Source organism: Mobula hypostoma, chromosome 16, assembly GCF_963921235.1.
Source record: "Mobula hypostoma chromosome 16, sMobHyp1.1, whole genome shotgun sequence".
NCBI classification, from domain to species: Eukaryota; Metazoa; Chordata; class Chondrichthyes; order Myliobatiformes; family Myliobatidae; genus Mobula; species Mobula hypostoma.
In genome coordinates, this window is record NC_086112.1 from 69,208,606 (window position 1) to 69,225,698 (window position 17,093).

Genomic DNA, 17,093 nt, shown 5'->3' on the forward strand with positions numbered 1-17,093 from the left:
ATCTTCAAGAGTTAGATAAAGAGATTGTCGAGGCATTGGTATTAATCTTTCAATTCTGGAATGGTTCCGGAGGATTGGAAAATTACAAATGTCAATCTACTCTTTAAGAAGGGAGGGAGGCAAAAGACAGAAGATTATAGGCTAGTTAGCTTGACTTTAGTGGTTGGCAAAATGTTGAAGTCCATTATTAAAGATGAAGGGTACAAATGATAAAATAGGCCAAGGTCAGCATAGTTTCCTTAAGGGGGAATCTTGCTTGATACATCTGTTGGAATTCTTTGTGGAAATACAGGCAGAATAGACAAAGGAGAGTCAGTGGATGTTGTGTACTTGGATTTTCAGTAGGCCTTTGACAAGGCACCACTGATGAGACAGCCCATGGGATTACAGGAAAGATACTAGAACGGATAGAAGATTGGATGACTGGCGGGAGATAAAGAGTAGGGATAAAAGAGGCTTTTTCTGGCTGGCTCCTGGTGACTAGTGCTGTTCTGCAGGGTCAGTGTTGGGACTGCTCCTTTTTATGTTATGTGTCGATGATTTGGAAATTGATAGCTTTATGGCCAGGTTTGTGGGCAATATGAAGATAGGTGGAGGGGCAGGTATTGTTGAGGAAGCAGGGAGCCTGCAGAAGAACTCAGACAGATTGGAAGAATGAAGTGGCAGATGGAATATAGTGTAAGGAAGTGTATGGTCGTGAACTTTGGTCAAAGGAATAAAGGCATGGGCTATTTTCTAAACAGGGAGAGATTTCAAAAATCAATTGTCAAGGGAACTTGGAATTTCTCATACAGGATTCCCTAAAAGTTAACTTGCAGGTTGAGTTAAGGAAAGCAAATGCAATGTTAGCATATATTTTGGGAGGACTACTATTTAAAAGCAAGGATGTAATGCTGGGCCTTATAGTGCATTGACCAGACTGGACTTGGAGTATGGTGAGCAGATTTGAGCGCTTAGATAAAGGATGTGCTGACACCGGAGAGAGTCCAGAAGAGATTCATGAGAGTGATCTTGGGAATGAAAGAGTTAACAAGGGGAGCATTTTATGGCTCTGGGCCTGCACTCCCTGGACTTTAGCATGATGAGGGGGTTCTCACTGAAACCGATCGAATATTGAAAGGCAGAGATAGACTAGAGATGGAGAGAATGTTTCCTACTATGAAGGAGTCTTGCACCAGAGAGCACAGCCTCAGATAGGACATCCTTTTAGAACAGGGATCAGGAGGACTTTCTTTAGCCAGAGGCTGGTGAATCTGTGGAATTTAATACCATAGACGGTTGTGGAGGTGAACTCATTGGGTATATTTAAAGTGCAGGTTAATAATATCGATTAGTAAGGGTATCAAAGGTTACAGCAAGAAGACTGGAAAATGCGGTTGAGAGGGATAATAAATCAGCCCTGACGATGAAGCAGACTCAATGGGTCAAATGGCCTAATGTCTTATGGTCCAAAGTTAAACTCATTTACACATATGTATTGGAACAATTTTGAACTGATACAACCTTAAAGGTAAACTTTGATTTATGACATGCTGTCAAATAGAATCATAATTTTGCCAGTGGTTTTCACTGAAAATTCCTTCGTCTGGATAGCACAATGGCAGAAATTTAACCGTGTTCCAAGTCAGAGCATGTGAAACAACTTTACTCCATAACTTTAATGTAGCTTTAAGATATTGTCAAAAGTGAAATGCAACAGCAACATGCATGGCTTTGGTTAAGTTTCAAAGATTCAAAGTACATTTATTATCAAAGTATCTATGCACTCTACAACCCTGAAATTTGTCTTCCCCACAGACAGACATGAATCAAGGATGTACCATGGAGCCAACCTGTTCAAAGAAAAACATTAAACATCAGCCCCCTCCTCCCCACACACACAAAAATAAAGTCGCACAAATGGTAACAAAAAAACGAGCAAAAACGGAATATAAAACACAAAATCAAAAAGCATACTTCAGTACAGTTCAGCTCAGTATGCATTATTTACACACTGCCCTGATTCAAAAATCTCTCAAAAGTAGTGACAAAAAAGTGTGACCAGAACTAGAACACATCATAAAAACTGAGTTAACAGTTCAAATGTACAATCTGTGGCGATCAAATCTTGCTCCAGCACCATCTGGTGAAAGCATGAAGGGAGAAAAAGATCACTTGAATGCAAGGACATTGCCATGTGGGTGGGGGGAGGGAGAGGGGTTTTCTTTTTGAAAACTACTGATAATTTTGAAATGCACACTTAAAAGTTTTACATGCATTAAAATTCACATCATGGAAATCACATATTCATGGGGATAGTACTGTTTTAAAGAGAATAAATTCCAATGATCTTAAAACCTATAGTCCTATTTTGCAATCAATTAGCAAATAATATAATCAAATGACTACCGGTTATGTAAGTCTATTGTAAAGTCATACTTCATAAGTCTTTACATGTATGTATAATAGCCCATAATCCTGTTACCTCAGATATCTGAATAAAAAAAAATGTTACCAATCAAGTAGCCATGTTTCTTCAGTTGCTGAAGATTTTTCAACTCCTCTTCATCAAGGTCATCTTCAGTCTGTGACTTAGCAGCTTTCAGTCTCTGTAACCGTTGAAACATTCTACGTGGTGTGGGGTTTATAATTGGAAATTTGAGAAGGTTCAATGTAGTTCCTGTTAAAAATAAAATAAAGCAAATCTCAAAGTTCAAGAAAGCAACTTATACTGACTTCTCTTAAATGTTTTATACTGTTTCAAGTTGCAGCTGCTAATTGCAGCAATAGTAGGTTGTGCCAGCTACTGCGCGTAAATCTCAACTTACATTTGCAGACCTTTACTAAGGCATTGAGCAATGTAGAGTAAATAATGAAGTGGACCAAGGAAAGCAGTAAAACAAATGAAATTAGGCAGGAAGGGCTGAAGAAATGCCACTGGAAAAAAAAATTCTTTGTAAAACTTTTCAAAGTAATAAGTGAACTAGTAAACCAGATAAGCTAAAGCAATATTTTACAACAACGGGGATAAGTCACTGTTGACAGCTTTTTGCAAAGAAAAAGGAAGGGGACAATGACATATAGTTCAGGAGGGAAGAATATGCCAAAAAATAGGAACACAGGCCCCAGTTAATGGGCAAAAACTGATCTACTAAAAGGGTTGGAAGGTAAAGATAAATTATCCTTTTTCATAATGAGATTAATCTTCCACTAGTTTTTTCAAAAATGTTCGATACAGTACTTTAACAAAGCAGAAAGTATGTTCCCCCTCCAAGTCACTCACCATCCCGACTTAGAATCATATCGCCGTTCCTTCACTGTCGGTGGGTCAAAATCATGGAATTCCCTCCCTAACAGCACTGTGGGTGTTCAAGAAGGCAGCTCTCCACCACCTTAAGGGCAACTAGGGATGGGCAATAAATGCTGGCTTAGCTGGTGATGCCCACACCCCGTAAATGAATAAATTAAAAAAAAAATTGAATATCCAACTGGTCATTGTTGCTAATATAGAAAAAAGACGTCATGAACAGATGCAGAAAACCATTAAGGATCCTAAAGGTAGAAGCTTAGAGGTCAAAGACCAAAAGAGCCCGCGGGCCTAGGTCTACAGGGTTGGAGGTCTGTGTGGTTTCAGAAGGCAAGACCTGAATGTCAAACCCACAACTGGCGAGTCCGGGGGTGAAATCCAAAGTTCGAGGCGTGATGTCTATAAGTCTGTGAATCCGAGGACATGGACTGGAGCACCTGAAGCAGCCTGTCCCGGGTTGGAGATCTGTCAGTGTGTACGTGTGGGTGGAGGGTTGGGAAAGGGGCTTGTTTTGCTGTTATTACCTTATTTTGTTTTGTTGTTCTGCAGAACATTGTGGGCATGCTATGTAGATGCTGCCCGTAGAAAATCGTTAATGCAAACAAGTGTTCCCTGCTGTAAAGTAAGCAGTTAGATAGCAATGTTTAAGGATCACATACAAGGAACAGTCAAAGAAGACACAAGAGACTGCAGATGATTGAATCTGCAGCTCAATGACCTTTGTCTGATCAGGAAAAGTGAGGAGGTGAGAGAGAGGAGCTATAGGCAAGTAGTCACACCGGGGCCTCGAGAGACGGATAAGTGGGTAACAGAATCAGAATCCTTTATTATCGCCAAGTATGTGGACACATACAGGGAATATGATGCCAGTTTCCCTGAGCTCTCGCTGTACAGAATCAAAAAGCAAACAAAAAGCAGACAGGAGAAAAAAGGGTGAGAGTCAGATACTAGAGAGTATCTGAATGGCTGTCCCCCTTAACAATAAGTACTCCTGTGTGAGTACTGATGGGGGAACGGCCTACCTGGAGGAAGCAACAGTAGCTGCGCCTCTGGCACAGAGTCTGGCCCTGTGGCTCAGAAGGGTAGGGAAAGGAAGACGATGGCAGCAGTGACAGGGGACTCTATAGTTAGGGGGTCAGACAGGCAATTCTGTGGACACAGGAAAGAAACACAGATGGTAGTTTGCTTCCCAGGTGCCAGGGTCTGGGACATTTCTGATCGCATCCACGATATCCTGAAGTGGGAAAGTAAACAGCCAGATATTGTGGTGGTACATATTGCTACCAACGACATAGGTAGGAAAAGGGAGGAGGTCCTGAAAACAAACTTTAGGCAGTTACAAAAGAAGCTGAGAAGCAGGACCTCAAAGGTAGTAATCTCGGAATTGCTCCCTGTGCCATGCGACAGTGAGTATAGGAATAGACTGAGCAGGAGGCAGGGATTCAGATTTCTGGATCACTGGGACGTCTTTTGGGGCAGACGTGACTTGTACAAAAAGGACGTGTTGCACTTAAATCTGAGGGGGGCTAATATCCTGGCAGGGAGGTTTGCTAAGGCTATTGGGGAGAGTTTAAACTAGGACTGCTGAGGGGTGGGAACCGAACTGAAGAGATGGAGGAAGGGATGGTTGACTCACAAATAGAGAAAACTTGTAGGCAGCGTGAGAAGGAGGATAGGGAGGTGATAGAGAAGGGATGCACTCAGACCAATGGTTTGAGATGTGTCTATTTAAATGCAAGAAGCATCACAAACAAAGCGGATGAGCTTAGAGCGTGGATTAGTACTTGGAGCTATGATGTTGTGGCCCCTTAGAGACTTGGATGGCTCAGGGGCAGGAATGGCTACTTAGAGTGCCAGGCTTTAGATGTTTCAGAAAGGACAGGAAGGGAGACAAAAGAGGTGGGGGCATGGCACTGTTGATCAGAGATAGTGTCACGGCTGCAGAAAAGGAGATGTCATGGAGGGATTGTCAACTGAGTCTCTGTAGGTGGAAGTTAGAAACAGGAAGGGGTCAATAACTCTACAGGGTGTTCTTTATACACCATCCAATAGCAACAGGAACACCGAGGAACATATAGGGAGACAGATTCTGGAATTGTGCAGTAAAAACAGAAATATGAAGCTATCAGGCAGGAATTTGGAAGCATAAATTGGAAACAGATGTTCTCAGGGAACTGTACTGCAGAACTGTGGCAAATGTTCAGGGGATATTTGTGTAGCGTTCTGCATAGGTATGTTCTAATGGGACAGGGAAAGGATGATAGGGTACAGGAACCGTGGTGTACAAAGGTAGAAGAAAAGAAAAGCTTACCAAAGGTCGAAAAACTAGGTAATGATAGAGATCTAGAAAATTATAAGGCTAGCAGGAAGGAGCTCAAGAATGAAATTAGGAGAGCCAGAAAGGGCCACAAGGAGGCCTTGGTAAACAGGATTAAGGAAAACCCCAAGGCATTCTACAAGTGTGTGAAGAGCAAGAGGGTAAGGCATGGGAGAATAGGACCAATCAGGTGTGACAGTGGGAAGGTATGTATGGAACCAGAGGAGATAGCAGAGGTACTTAATGAATAAGTCCACACAGTAGGCTTATTCAGAAAGTTAGAAGGCATGGGATCCAGGGAAGTTTGACCAGGTGGATTCAGAATTGGCTTGCCTGCAGAAGGCAGAGGGTGGTGGTTGGAGGGAGTACATTCAGACTGGAGGATTGTGACTAGTGGTGTCCCACAAGGATCTGTTCTGGGACCTCTACTTTTCGTGATTTTTATTAACAACCTGGATGTGGGGGTAGAAGGGTGGATTGGCAAGTTTGCAGACAACACAAAGGTTGGTGGTGTTGTAGATAGTGTAGAGGATTGTCAAAGATTGCAGAGAGACATTGATAGGATGCAGAAGTGGGCGGAGAAGTGGCAGATGGAGTTCAACCCGGAGAAGTGTGAGGTGGTACACTTTGGAAGGACAAACTCCAAGGCAGAGTACAAAGTAAATGGCAGGATACTTGGTAGTGTGGAGGAGCAGAGGGATCTCGGGGTACATGTCCACAGATCCCTGAAAGTTGCCTCACAGATGGATAGGGTAGTTAAGAAAACTTATGGGGTGTTAGCTTTCGTAAGTCGAGGGATAGAGTTTAAGAGTCGCGATGTAATGATGCAGCTCTATAAAACTCTGGTTAGGCCACACTTGGAGTACTGTGTCCAGTTCTGGTCACCTCACTATAGGAAGGATGTGGAAGCATTGGAAAGGGTACAGAGGAGATTTACCAGGATGCTGCCTGGTTTAGAAAGTATGCATTATGATCAGAGATTAAGGGAGCTAGGGCTTTACTCTTCAGAGAGAAGGAGGATGAGAGGAGACATGATAGAGGTGTACAAGATAATAAGAGGAATAGATAGAGTGGATAGCCAGCGCCTCTTCCCCAGGGCACCACTGCTCAATACAAAAGGACATGGTGTTAAGGTAAGGGGTGGGAAGTTCAAGGGGGATATTAGAGGAAGGTTTTTTACTCAGAGAGTGGTTGGTGCGTGGAATGCACTGCCTGAGTCAGTGGTGGAGGCAGATACACTAGTGAAGTTTAAGAGACTACTAGACAGGTCTATGGAGGAATTTAAGGTGGGGGCTTATATGGGAGGCAGGGTTTGAGCACAACATTGTGGGCTGAAGGGCCTGTACTGGGCTGTACTATTCTATGTTCTATGTAATACTTTGCTTCAATATTCACTATGGAAATGGACCTAGGTGATTGTAGAAATGACTTACAGCAGAATGAAAAGCTTGAGCATGTAGATATTTAGAAAGAGGATGTGCTGGAACTTTTGGAAAGCATCAAGTTGGATAAGTCACTGGGACAGGATGAGATGCTGAGGCTCTGGCAATGATCTTTGCATCATCAATGGGGACGGGAGAGGTTCCAAAGGATTGGAGGGTTGCAGATGTTGTTTCCTTATTCAAGAAAGAGAGTCGAGATAGCTCAGGAAACTATAGACCAGTGAGTCTTACTTCAGTGGTTGGTAAGTTGATGGAGACGATCCTGAGAGGCAGGATTTATGAACATTTGGAGAAGCATAATATGATTAGGAACTGTCGGTATGGCTTTGTCAATGGCAGGTCGTGCCTTACGAGCCTGACTGAATTTTTTGAGGATGTGATTAAACACATTGATGAAGGTACAGCAGTAGATGTAGTGTATATGGATTTCACTAAGGCATTTGATAAGGTACCCCATGCAAGGCTTATTGAGAAAGTAAGGAGGCATGGGATCCAAGGGGACCTTGCTTTGTGGCTCCAGAACTGGCTTGCACACAGAAGGCAAAGAGTGATTGTAGACGGGTCATATTCTGTATGAAGGTCTGTGACTAGCGGCGTGCCTCAGGGATCTGTTTTGGGACCCCTTCTTTTCATGATTTTTATAAATGACCTGGATGAGGAAGTGGAGGGATGGGTTAGTAAGTTTGCTGATGACACAAAGGTTGGGGGTGTTGTGGATAGTGTGGAGGGCTGTCAGAGGTTACAGCGGGACATTGATCGGATGCAAAACTGGGCTGAGAAGTGGCAGGTGGAATACAACCCACATAAGTGTGAGGTGGTTCATTTTGGTAGGTCAAATATGATGGTAGAATATAGTATTAATGGTAAGAATCTTGGCAGTATGGAGGATCAGAGGGATCTTGGGGTCTGAGTCCATAGGACACTCAAAGCTGCTGCACAGGTTGACTGTGTGGTTAAGAAGGCGTACGGTGCATTGGCGTTCACCAACCATGGAATTGAACTTAGCAGCTGAGAGGTAATGATACAGCCATATAGGACCCTGGTCAGACCCCACTTGGAGTACTGTGCTCAGTTCTGGTCGCCTCACTACAGGAAGGATGTGGAAACTATAGAAAGGATTCAGAGAAGATTTACAAGAATGTTGCCTGGATTGGGGAGCATATCTTATGAAAACAGGTTGAGTGAACTCAGCCTTTTCTCCTTGGAGCGATAGAGGATGAAAGGTGACCTGATAGAGGTGTATAAGATGATGAAAGGCATTGATTGTGTGGATAGTCAGAGGCTTTTTCTCAGGGCTGAAATGGCTAGCACGAGAGGGCAGTTTTAAGGTGCTTGGAAATAAGTACAGAGGAGATGTCAGGGGTAAGTTTTTTTACGCAGAGAGTGGAATGGGCTGCTGGTGATGGTGGTGGAGGCGGATACGATAGGGTCTTTTAAGAGACTCCTGGATAGGTATATGGAGCTTAGAAAAATAGAGGGCAATGGGTAACCCGAGGTAATTTCTAAAGTAAGCGCATGTTCGGCACAGCATTGTGGGCCAAAGGGCCTATTTAATATGCTGGTTTCACCAGGTACGGGAGGCGGCTGGACCAGGGAGGCAGTGGCAGAGCGATGATGGAGGAGGACAAAGGCAAAACAATTTTTTAAAAAATTAATGGCGGATGCAGCAATATGGGAGGAGGGGAGGGTGAAGGTTGGAGGGTAATAAGCAGGAACAAAAAGAGCCATCAGTGCTGGAATCTGAGGATACGTCTACACTACGCCGGATAATTTTGAAAACGCCGGTTTCGAGTAAAAACGATAGGCGTCCACACTAAACATTTTTCAAAATATCTCCGTCCACATTAGATGGATATTTGGGCGAATTTCCTCCTACTGGGCATGCGCAGAAGACACAGAAAACAAGCGAAGAGAAATGACATACTTGGTGCGCGTTTGTCCAGTTACAGACTAGGAAAGCTTAAAAGGAATTGCTCTTGGCTCTCACTCAGGAGGACTTAAAACTTAAAAAAAAATACTGGAGCCTATGGAGGCAACCGACAGGGAGCTCATGGACAGTGTGACTCGGCTGACGACGAACATTGAAAAACTGACTAACTCTGTTGCATTAATAAAGCACCTTGTTAAATGTATAAAACATGTCTGCATCAGTGTTATCTTGTATTTCCATACAATGTTACATTAGGTTGTTACACATCTATTGTCAAAGAAATACTTGCGTAAATAGGTAAACCACCTTCATACAAGCAAGGACAGAAAACAGGGCAAAGTGAGTATACTTATTTATTCAGTAAGCTATGGGTCAAAGTATTTGGTGAGTACATTTCTAAATCTTCTGGTTTCAGTCTCATTGTCGTCTGTTCTGAAATTGTTAGGTTCTGCGAAGCGCAGAATCAAATATCGCTGTGATGATTGCACGCTCTAGTATCAATTCTTTGGCGACAATAAAGTAGTAAGAAGAATAATAAGAAGAAAACAATGAAATGCCGCGCTGTCGCCATCTGTTCCGGCACGTCATGACAGCGGTTTTAAAAAGCTCCGGTTACCCCGTACACACTGCAATGGATATTAGGCGTTTTCAGATTTATTCACCCTGGAGACCGTTTCTGAAAATCTCAGTTTTTGGGGGCTGAAAACGCCGCTTCAGTGTGGACGGAAGGTCAAAACTAAGAGAAAAAGCTTTGTTTTCAAAATTATCTGGCGCAGTGTGGACGTAGCCTCATTATGTAAACAAACCTTTAGAAAGAGATGAAACCCAAATGGAACCAGAATCACACCCAGTGCTTACTGTGTTTGTCAATGTGGAGCGGAAAGCGAGTTTGTAAATCTGGCGGGGTCAAAGGATGTTGTGAATCACGAGGGTGGCGCACCATGGAAGGGGTGTGGAACAGGGGGCAGAGGAGTTCCAGGGGTGGCGCAGGTGTAGACAAACCCAGCCCTGAGACACCAAGCAAGGTCATTTGATTCTAAACAATTGTTTTATTGATCATTCTTGAATGCTTGTCTAGTGTTTTTCCCTCCCTCTCCTCTCCTCTGTTTTTCCCAACCATGATTCCCCTCTTCTGGCCTGCTTCCCAACCTCAGTCCACAATAGAGACCCATATCAGAACCAGGTTTATCATCAATCACACGTGTCACGAAATTTGTTTTTTTTTCACGGCAGCAGTAGAGTGCAATACATAAAACTACAACAGTACTGTGCAAAAGTCAGGCACCCTATCTAAGACTATGTGCCTAAGATTTGCACAGTACCATAGGTGAAGCAGTCTTAGAGTTCTAGCCAGCTGATGTCCCCCATCAGGTGGCTAAAACAATGAGACAGCTTAAATAAACCAACAAACCCATAGACTTTCTCAGTATTCTGGATGAAAGGGGTTGTTTTGCCATTGTTTTGTTGCTTGTTGTGTTTTGTTGTTCTTCTGAGCACTGTGGACATCCTATGTTGGGCGGGAATGTGTGGAGACACTTGCAACACATCCTCAAACATTGTTAATGCAAAAGACATGCTTCATTGTATGTTTCCATGTACCCAGGATAAATCTGAATCTCAGTGAATAATCTGAAATCTAGAAGTGCTGCTTGAGAATATATGAGACAATTACTACATTTTAAGAGGTATTTTTCCAGACAGGAGATAAGGCCCTAATGTGGGAAAATGGAATTAGTATGGATGAACAAAGTGGTCAGAATAGACATGGTGGGCTAAGGGGTCCATTTCTGTGATGTGGATAACCTACTTCCAATTCATATGTTCTAATTCCCTCTTTCCAACAGGATTAACGGGGAATCCCAGGCTGGTTTCTCTGAGGTGCTGGGTGACACGAGTCCATTCAACAAGTTAAAGGACACAGTTCAGGCATTGTGTCAATTATCTGTATAACAAAGTCATCACCAAAAGAGAGGGCATTTCATCTGACCTTTTCTAATGCCCCGATCAGCAAGCAGTGTGCAGTGCACACCTGACTGAGAGTTCAGTGAATTGGCCAATACTTCCTGAGCAGTTGCTCACCTGCTGAAATTTACTACATTTCTTTGCCTTCAGAATAATTTATTATTTCCAGCATTTGCATTTTTTTTCATTTTCTAATCTAGTCATATCCAAATTAACAGGGAGGAGGTATTAGGAGATTTTAAAGTGCATTAGGGTGGATAACTCCCCAAGGCCTGATGTGGTATATTCTTGGACTTTATGAGAAACTAGAGAAAAGATTGTGGAGGCGCTTGCAGTGTTTTTGCTTTCTCAGGCTGTAGGTAAGATTCTGAAGGACTGTAGCTAGTATCTAGTGTGGGTACCAGTGTTTGAAGAGGATAGCAAACGCAAGTTAAGAATCTAAGATTGTTGATGAATAAACTCTTTATGGGCTTCCAGCTAGGTATAGGTATCAATTATTACTGGCATTTCGATGACCAACTCTGCCATCTTCCATCAGGGATGATGCCTGGGCATGTCTAGTCCAGTGGTAGTTATACTCCATAGTCCGTCCCTCCTGAGTGGTTTGTCCTCATCCAATCATGTTTCTACTCTCCTAACTTGTTTACAATCAAATTCCAGTTCTTACTTAGAGTGAGACTTTCGTCTTTGTTAAAATTCTTTTCCTTCGTTTTATGTCAATGGCTTCCTTTACCAGGTGGTCCCAAAAGCCATTGGCGTGGCACAGTAGTTTTGTATTGTCAAAGTCAATCCTACGGCTATTGTGAAAGCAATGTTCTGCTACCGCTGATTTTTCTACCTGTACCCAGATGGAAGCCTGAGAAGAGTTCGTATGGAGAGCACTAGAACTTTTTTTAAGGTTGTTGGATCTGACATCAGTAGTAAGTTGCTTGAGGGCAGGATCTACCAACGTTTGGAGACACGGACTGATTTGCGACAGTCAGCACAGCTCTGAGCATGGGATGTTGTGTCTGACCAATCTCCTGGGTTTTTTTTGAGGACGTGTGCAATCAGGTAGGGTAGTGCATGTTTAGCTAGGCCTTTTCCAAGTTCCATCATTGCACACTAGCCTTGGTGCTTAGGTTCCATTGCATCTAGGGACAGATGGCTGATAGGATTCCTCATTGGCACAGTGACAGGGGGTGACGCTCAAAGGTTATTTCTCAGACTGGATGCCTGTATCTAGTAGTGTGCCACAGGGGTCAGTGCTAGGATCTTTGTTTTTTAAAAATAATTTATATAAATTATTTGTTAGTGAATGCGCAAGGTATAATTAGTAAATCCATGGATGATACTAAAGTAGGTAGGCACTGTAGAAGGCTATGCAAAATTACAGAGGTAAAGTATATGGTCTGAAAATTGGCAAAAGGCTTTCAATTCAGATAACTGTGAGAAATTGAATTTGGGAGATCAAACCAGGGTTGGACACGTACTGTGAATGATAGGGCTCGTGGAGTGCAAGTGCATAGTTTGATAACAGTTGTTCATCAGTCAGTGGTACTGAGTACAGGAGTTGGGAAGTTATGTTGATGAGGCTGCACCTGGGAGTGTTGTATACTAACACAAACAACAGGAATTCTGCAGATGCTGGAAATTCAAGCAACACACATCAAAGTTGCTGGTGAACGCAGCAGGCCAGGCAGCATCTCTAGGAAGAGGTACAGTCGATGTTTCAGGCCGAGACCCTTCATCAGGACTTTGATCCGAGTGTTGTATACTGTTTTGATCACTCTGTAATAGAAAAGATGCTCGTAAACTAGAATGAGTACAGAAAAGATTTACCAGGATATTACCTGGTCTTGGGGGCCTGGGTTACAAAGTGAGTTTGTGTAGATTTTACTTTCCGGAGTTTAAGAGACTGTAAATTGTTCCGATAGAGGTATATTAAGATGATGAGATAGGGTAAAAGCAGTCTTTATTCTGGGGGGGGGGGCGGGCTCATACAGAAAATGTGGTGCATATCTGAAATGAAATGCCAGATGGTTGAGGAAGGCACATTAGCAATGTTTAAAAGCCATCTAGACAAGTACATGGAGGACTATGACTAGATCACTGGTAACAATCAGCATGATCCTGGACTTATTTCCTGGCATAATTTACATATTACTATTTAATTATTTATGGTGCAACTGTAACGAAAACCAATTTCCCCCGGGATCAATAAAGTATGACTATGACTATGAACGAACTCAGTGAGTCAGGCATCATTTAGGTGCGTTGCATATGTTGAGCATGTGCAGTCTCTTGTGTCAACATGGATGAGCTGGGCAGAATGGCCTGTTCCCCTTTTCTATGACTAAGAAAATAAATTAAATTGCAAATGCCAGAAATCTGAAATAAAAATAAAAACTGCTGAAAAATTGAGCAGGTTAAGCAGCCTCTGTAGGAAGAGGAACAGTCAACCTTCAGGTTGAAGACCCTTCAAAGTTCCAGTATTTTATGTTAACTCTCCCGTTGTTTTGTTCCATATCACTCCCTATTATTGTACATTATCAAACCTTTTGATCCTTTAATCATTTTTGCTCCTCACTGATCTTTCCTTTAGAACTCATCTCCACATCCGCCCGTCCGGGCTTCAGTAGTTGTTATATTGCATGTGTTACACTGTCATTGGCCTGAAACGTTAACGATTCCTGATATTGCCTGGTCATTTTTAGCATGTCCTCCTTTCATTGAAAGCTGCTCAACTTACCAGGCCAGCGGGACACTGTTGCTCTTTGGATGACATCGGAGGCTTTGGACTTGCAGTAATCCGAATGGAGAAGGGTGTTGAAGAGGGTGGATTTGCCCACGTTGGTGCCGCCGACTAGGTAGACGTCGCCCTGGAATTTCCAGGTGCTCTGCAAACGGGAAATTAAACTCTCGATGCCATAGCCGGTCTTGGCGCTGATGAGGTGCACGTCTCCTTTGCTTTGAGGCTCGGTCCACAAACCAGCTTGGCTGCACCGCTGGAGCACCTGGCGCCGGAGTCTCTGCAAGTAGTGGGAGTTGTCGGCCGGAATCAGGTCGGTCTTATTGGCCAACACCAGCACACTGCTGTGATCGCTCAACAAAGGCAACAGGTCGGCGATCAGCCTGCAGCCACTGCTCAGGTCAAGTAGGTCCAGCATGTAGAGCACCAGGGCTTTGTGCCGGCCCACCCTCCGCATCATGCGCCGGTACTCGTCGAGCGGCACCTGCACCTCCAGGGCTTTCTGGTGGTGGACGAGGAGGAAGCAGCGCTGGCACACGGCGCGTCGCAGCGCGGCCGCATCGGCCGCCACCAGCTGCTTGTACTTCTCGCTCGGTAAATAGCCGGCCAGCGAGGGGTCGGTGCAGTGCAGCACGGCGCCGCAGCCTGAGCACGGGCAGTCGCTGGGGTGCTGCAGAGGGTCAGCGGTGCCGTATAACCGGTGTTCCCCACGCGGGGTCGGGGCCGCGGCCGCCTCCGCTCCTGCTTGGTTCCGTTGCCGCCGCTTCTTCTTGGACGAGAGTTCGGGCAGCGGGAAGCTCGGATCGGTCACCACTGGCTCGGCGCTCCGCGCAGGCTTCCGAGCCTCTGCGCCCCTGGCCGGCTTCAGCGCCTCTAAGGCGAGCAGTTGGCGGCGCAGCGCCCCGAGTGAGGGGGCGACCTCAGGGCTTTCCGCCGGTACCGCCTGAGCAACGAGCGCCCGCGCTTGGCTCAAAACCTCAACCTCCTCTTCCGTTTCGGCCGCGTACTCCGCAAACATCATCTCCTCCGGCTTCCCCAGCTCCACCGCCGTGTAACCGGACTTGATGTCCGCCACCCGCCGCGAGCCTGACAGCGCTCGGGCCTGCGCGGCCCAGCGCAAAGCCCAACGGCCCAGCGAGCGCGCCATTCCCGCACCGGCACTCGCGTAGCGATCGCCGCCTAGGGGACGTGTGCGTAATTCCCTGTCCGTGGGCAACGGGCAGGCGGCCGCGGCTACGGCAGGTCCATTCGCCTGTCGCTTCGAGCCGCTGCAGCGCGGTCAGTCAGGCTCGGGCGCTGCCTTGAGATGGTGGTGTTGGCATATGCATGCAGCCCTTCCCAGGGCGCAGATTTCTGAAGGACTGTATATTTTAACGGTGGTACACACTAGCAGTTACTATGTGCCAGTGCTGGAAGCAATGAATTTTTGAAATGGGTGGTGAGGTGGTCATTGATCACCCACTATGAAAGTCAAACATTCCTGACTTGCACCTTGTATTTACTAGCTGGGCCTTAGTGCCAAGAAGTGAGCCTTTTGCAGTAATGATATTTATTTGACTTGTCCTGGTGAGTTTCTAGTCCACGATGACTCCAAGAATACTGATGGCAATGGTAATAATTATCATTATTAATGTCATCAGCTGGAAGTCTGGAGACTGGTGCACAAGCCCATGACTAACTCCATTGCTTCCCTCCAGTTGAGGCATTGAGCAAGGTTGAAGTCGACAAGGACGAGAGTGGAGGATGGGTGGGTGTTTGGCACTGTCTGCCTGCGTTTGATCGTTTTTCCTCTCCCGCTTGCTAGCTGTTGTCTGTAAGAATAAAGAGCAGAATATGACCATTTCACCCATTGAGTTTACTCCGCCATTTCACCATGGCTGATTCATTTTCCCTCTCAGCTCCAATCTCTTGCTGTCATCCTGTAACCCTTCATGCCCCGACTAATCAAGAATCTATCAACCACTGCCTTACGTATACCCAGTGACTTGGCCTCCACAGCCACCTGTGGCAATGATTTCCAGAAATTCAGCCCTCTCTGGCTAAAGAAATTTCTCAATGGGTTTCAATGAGGTCATCCCTCATTTTTCTAAATTCCAGTGAGTGGCAACCCACAGCCATCAAATGCTCTTCATGTGACAAGCTTTTCAATTTTTGTGAAGCTCCTTTGAACCCTCTTGAATGTCAACACATCCTTTCCTAGATAAGGGACCCAAAACTGCTCACAATACTCCAAGTAAGGCTTCACCAGAGACTTAGAAAGCCTTAACATTACATCCTTGCTTTCATAATCTAGTCCTCTCGAAATGAATGCCAACATCACATTTACTTTTCTCACCACTTAACCTTTGCACAGGGACTCCCAAGTCCCTTTGCACCTTGCATTTTTGAATTTTCTCTCCATTTAGAAAATAGTCTACTCTCTGATTTCTTTTCTCTAAGTGCATGACCATACACTTCACATCACTGTATTCCATCTGCCTCTTCTTTGCCCATTCTCCTAATCTATATCCTTCTGTAGTTTCTTACTTCCTGAAAACTACCTGCCCCTACACCTATCTTTGTATGGTTTGCAAAATTTGCCACAAAGCCACCTATTCTGTTATCCAAGTCATTGACATACAGTATAACGGAAAAAGAAGTGGTCCCAACTCAGACCCCTGTGGAACACCACTAGTCACCAGCAGCCAACAAGAAAAAAGGCTCCCTTTATTTCCACTCTGCCTCCTGCCAATCAGCCACTGCTTTATCCATGCTAGTATTTTTCCTGTAATACTATGGGCTCTTAACTTGTTAAACATCCTCATGTGTGGCATCTTGTCAAAGGCCTTTTTAAAATCCAAGTATACAACATCCACCTATTCTCCTTTATCTGTCCTGCATGTTATATCTTCAAAGAATTCCAACAAATTTGCCAGGCAAGATTTTCCCTTGAGGAAACTATGCTGACTATGGCCTATCTTATCACGTGCCTTCAAGTACCCTGAAACCATATCCTTAACAATCGACTCCAATATTTTCCCAACCAATGAGATCAAACTAACTGGCTCATAATTTTCTTCTGCCTTTCTTGAAGAATGGAGAGACATTTGCAATTTTCTAATCCTTCACAACATACCAGAATCAAGTGATTACTAACATCTCTACAATCTCTTCAGCCACCTCTTTCAGAACCCTGGTGTGTATACCCTCTGGTCTGGGTGACTTACCTACCTTCAGACCTTTCAGTTTCCCAAGAACCTTCTCTCTAGTAATGGCAACTTCACACACCTCTGCCCCCTGACACTCTTGAACTTCCAGCTTACTGCTCGTATCCTCCACACTGAAGACATGCAAAATACTCATTCAGCTCATCTGCCATTTTCTTGTCCCTCAATACAACTTCTCCAGCGTCATTTTCCAGCAGCCTGTTATCTACTCTCACCTCT

General features: G+C 44.5%; 1 protein-coding gene across 2 annotated transcripts in view; it reads right to left on the reverse strand.

Annotated features, from left to right (window-relative positions):
* The window catches only part of noa1 (nitric oxide associated 1), a 30,521-nt gene extending 15,630 nt beyond the window's left edge, over positions 1-14,891 (reverse strand). Inside the window, exons 1-2 of one of the 2 annotated variants that reach the window (XM_063069093.1) lie at positions 13,669-14,891; positions 2,495-2,659 (exon numbers count right to left, since the gene is read on the reverse strand). In XM_063069093.1, the coding sequence (XP_062925163.1) occupies positions 2,495-2,659; positions 13,669-14,815 (1,312 nt within the window). In that variant the 5' untranslated portion in view covers positions 14,816-14,891. The remainder of the gene's footprint in view (positions 1-2,494; positions 2,660-13,668) is intronic. The other variant, XM_063069094.1, reaches the window with a different exon arrangement.
* Between the last annotated feature and the right edge of the window lie 2,202 nt (positions 14,892-17,093).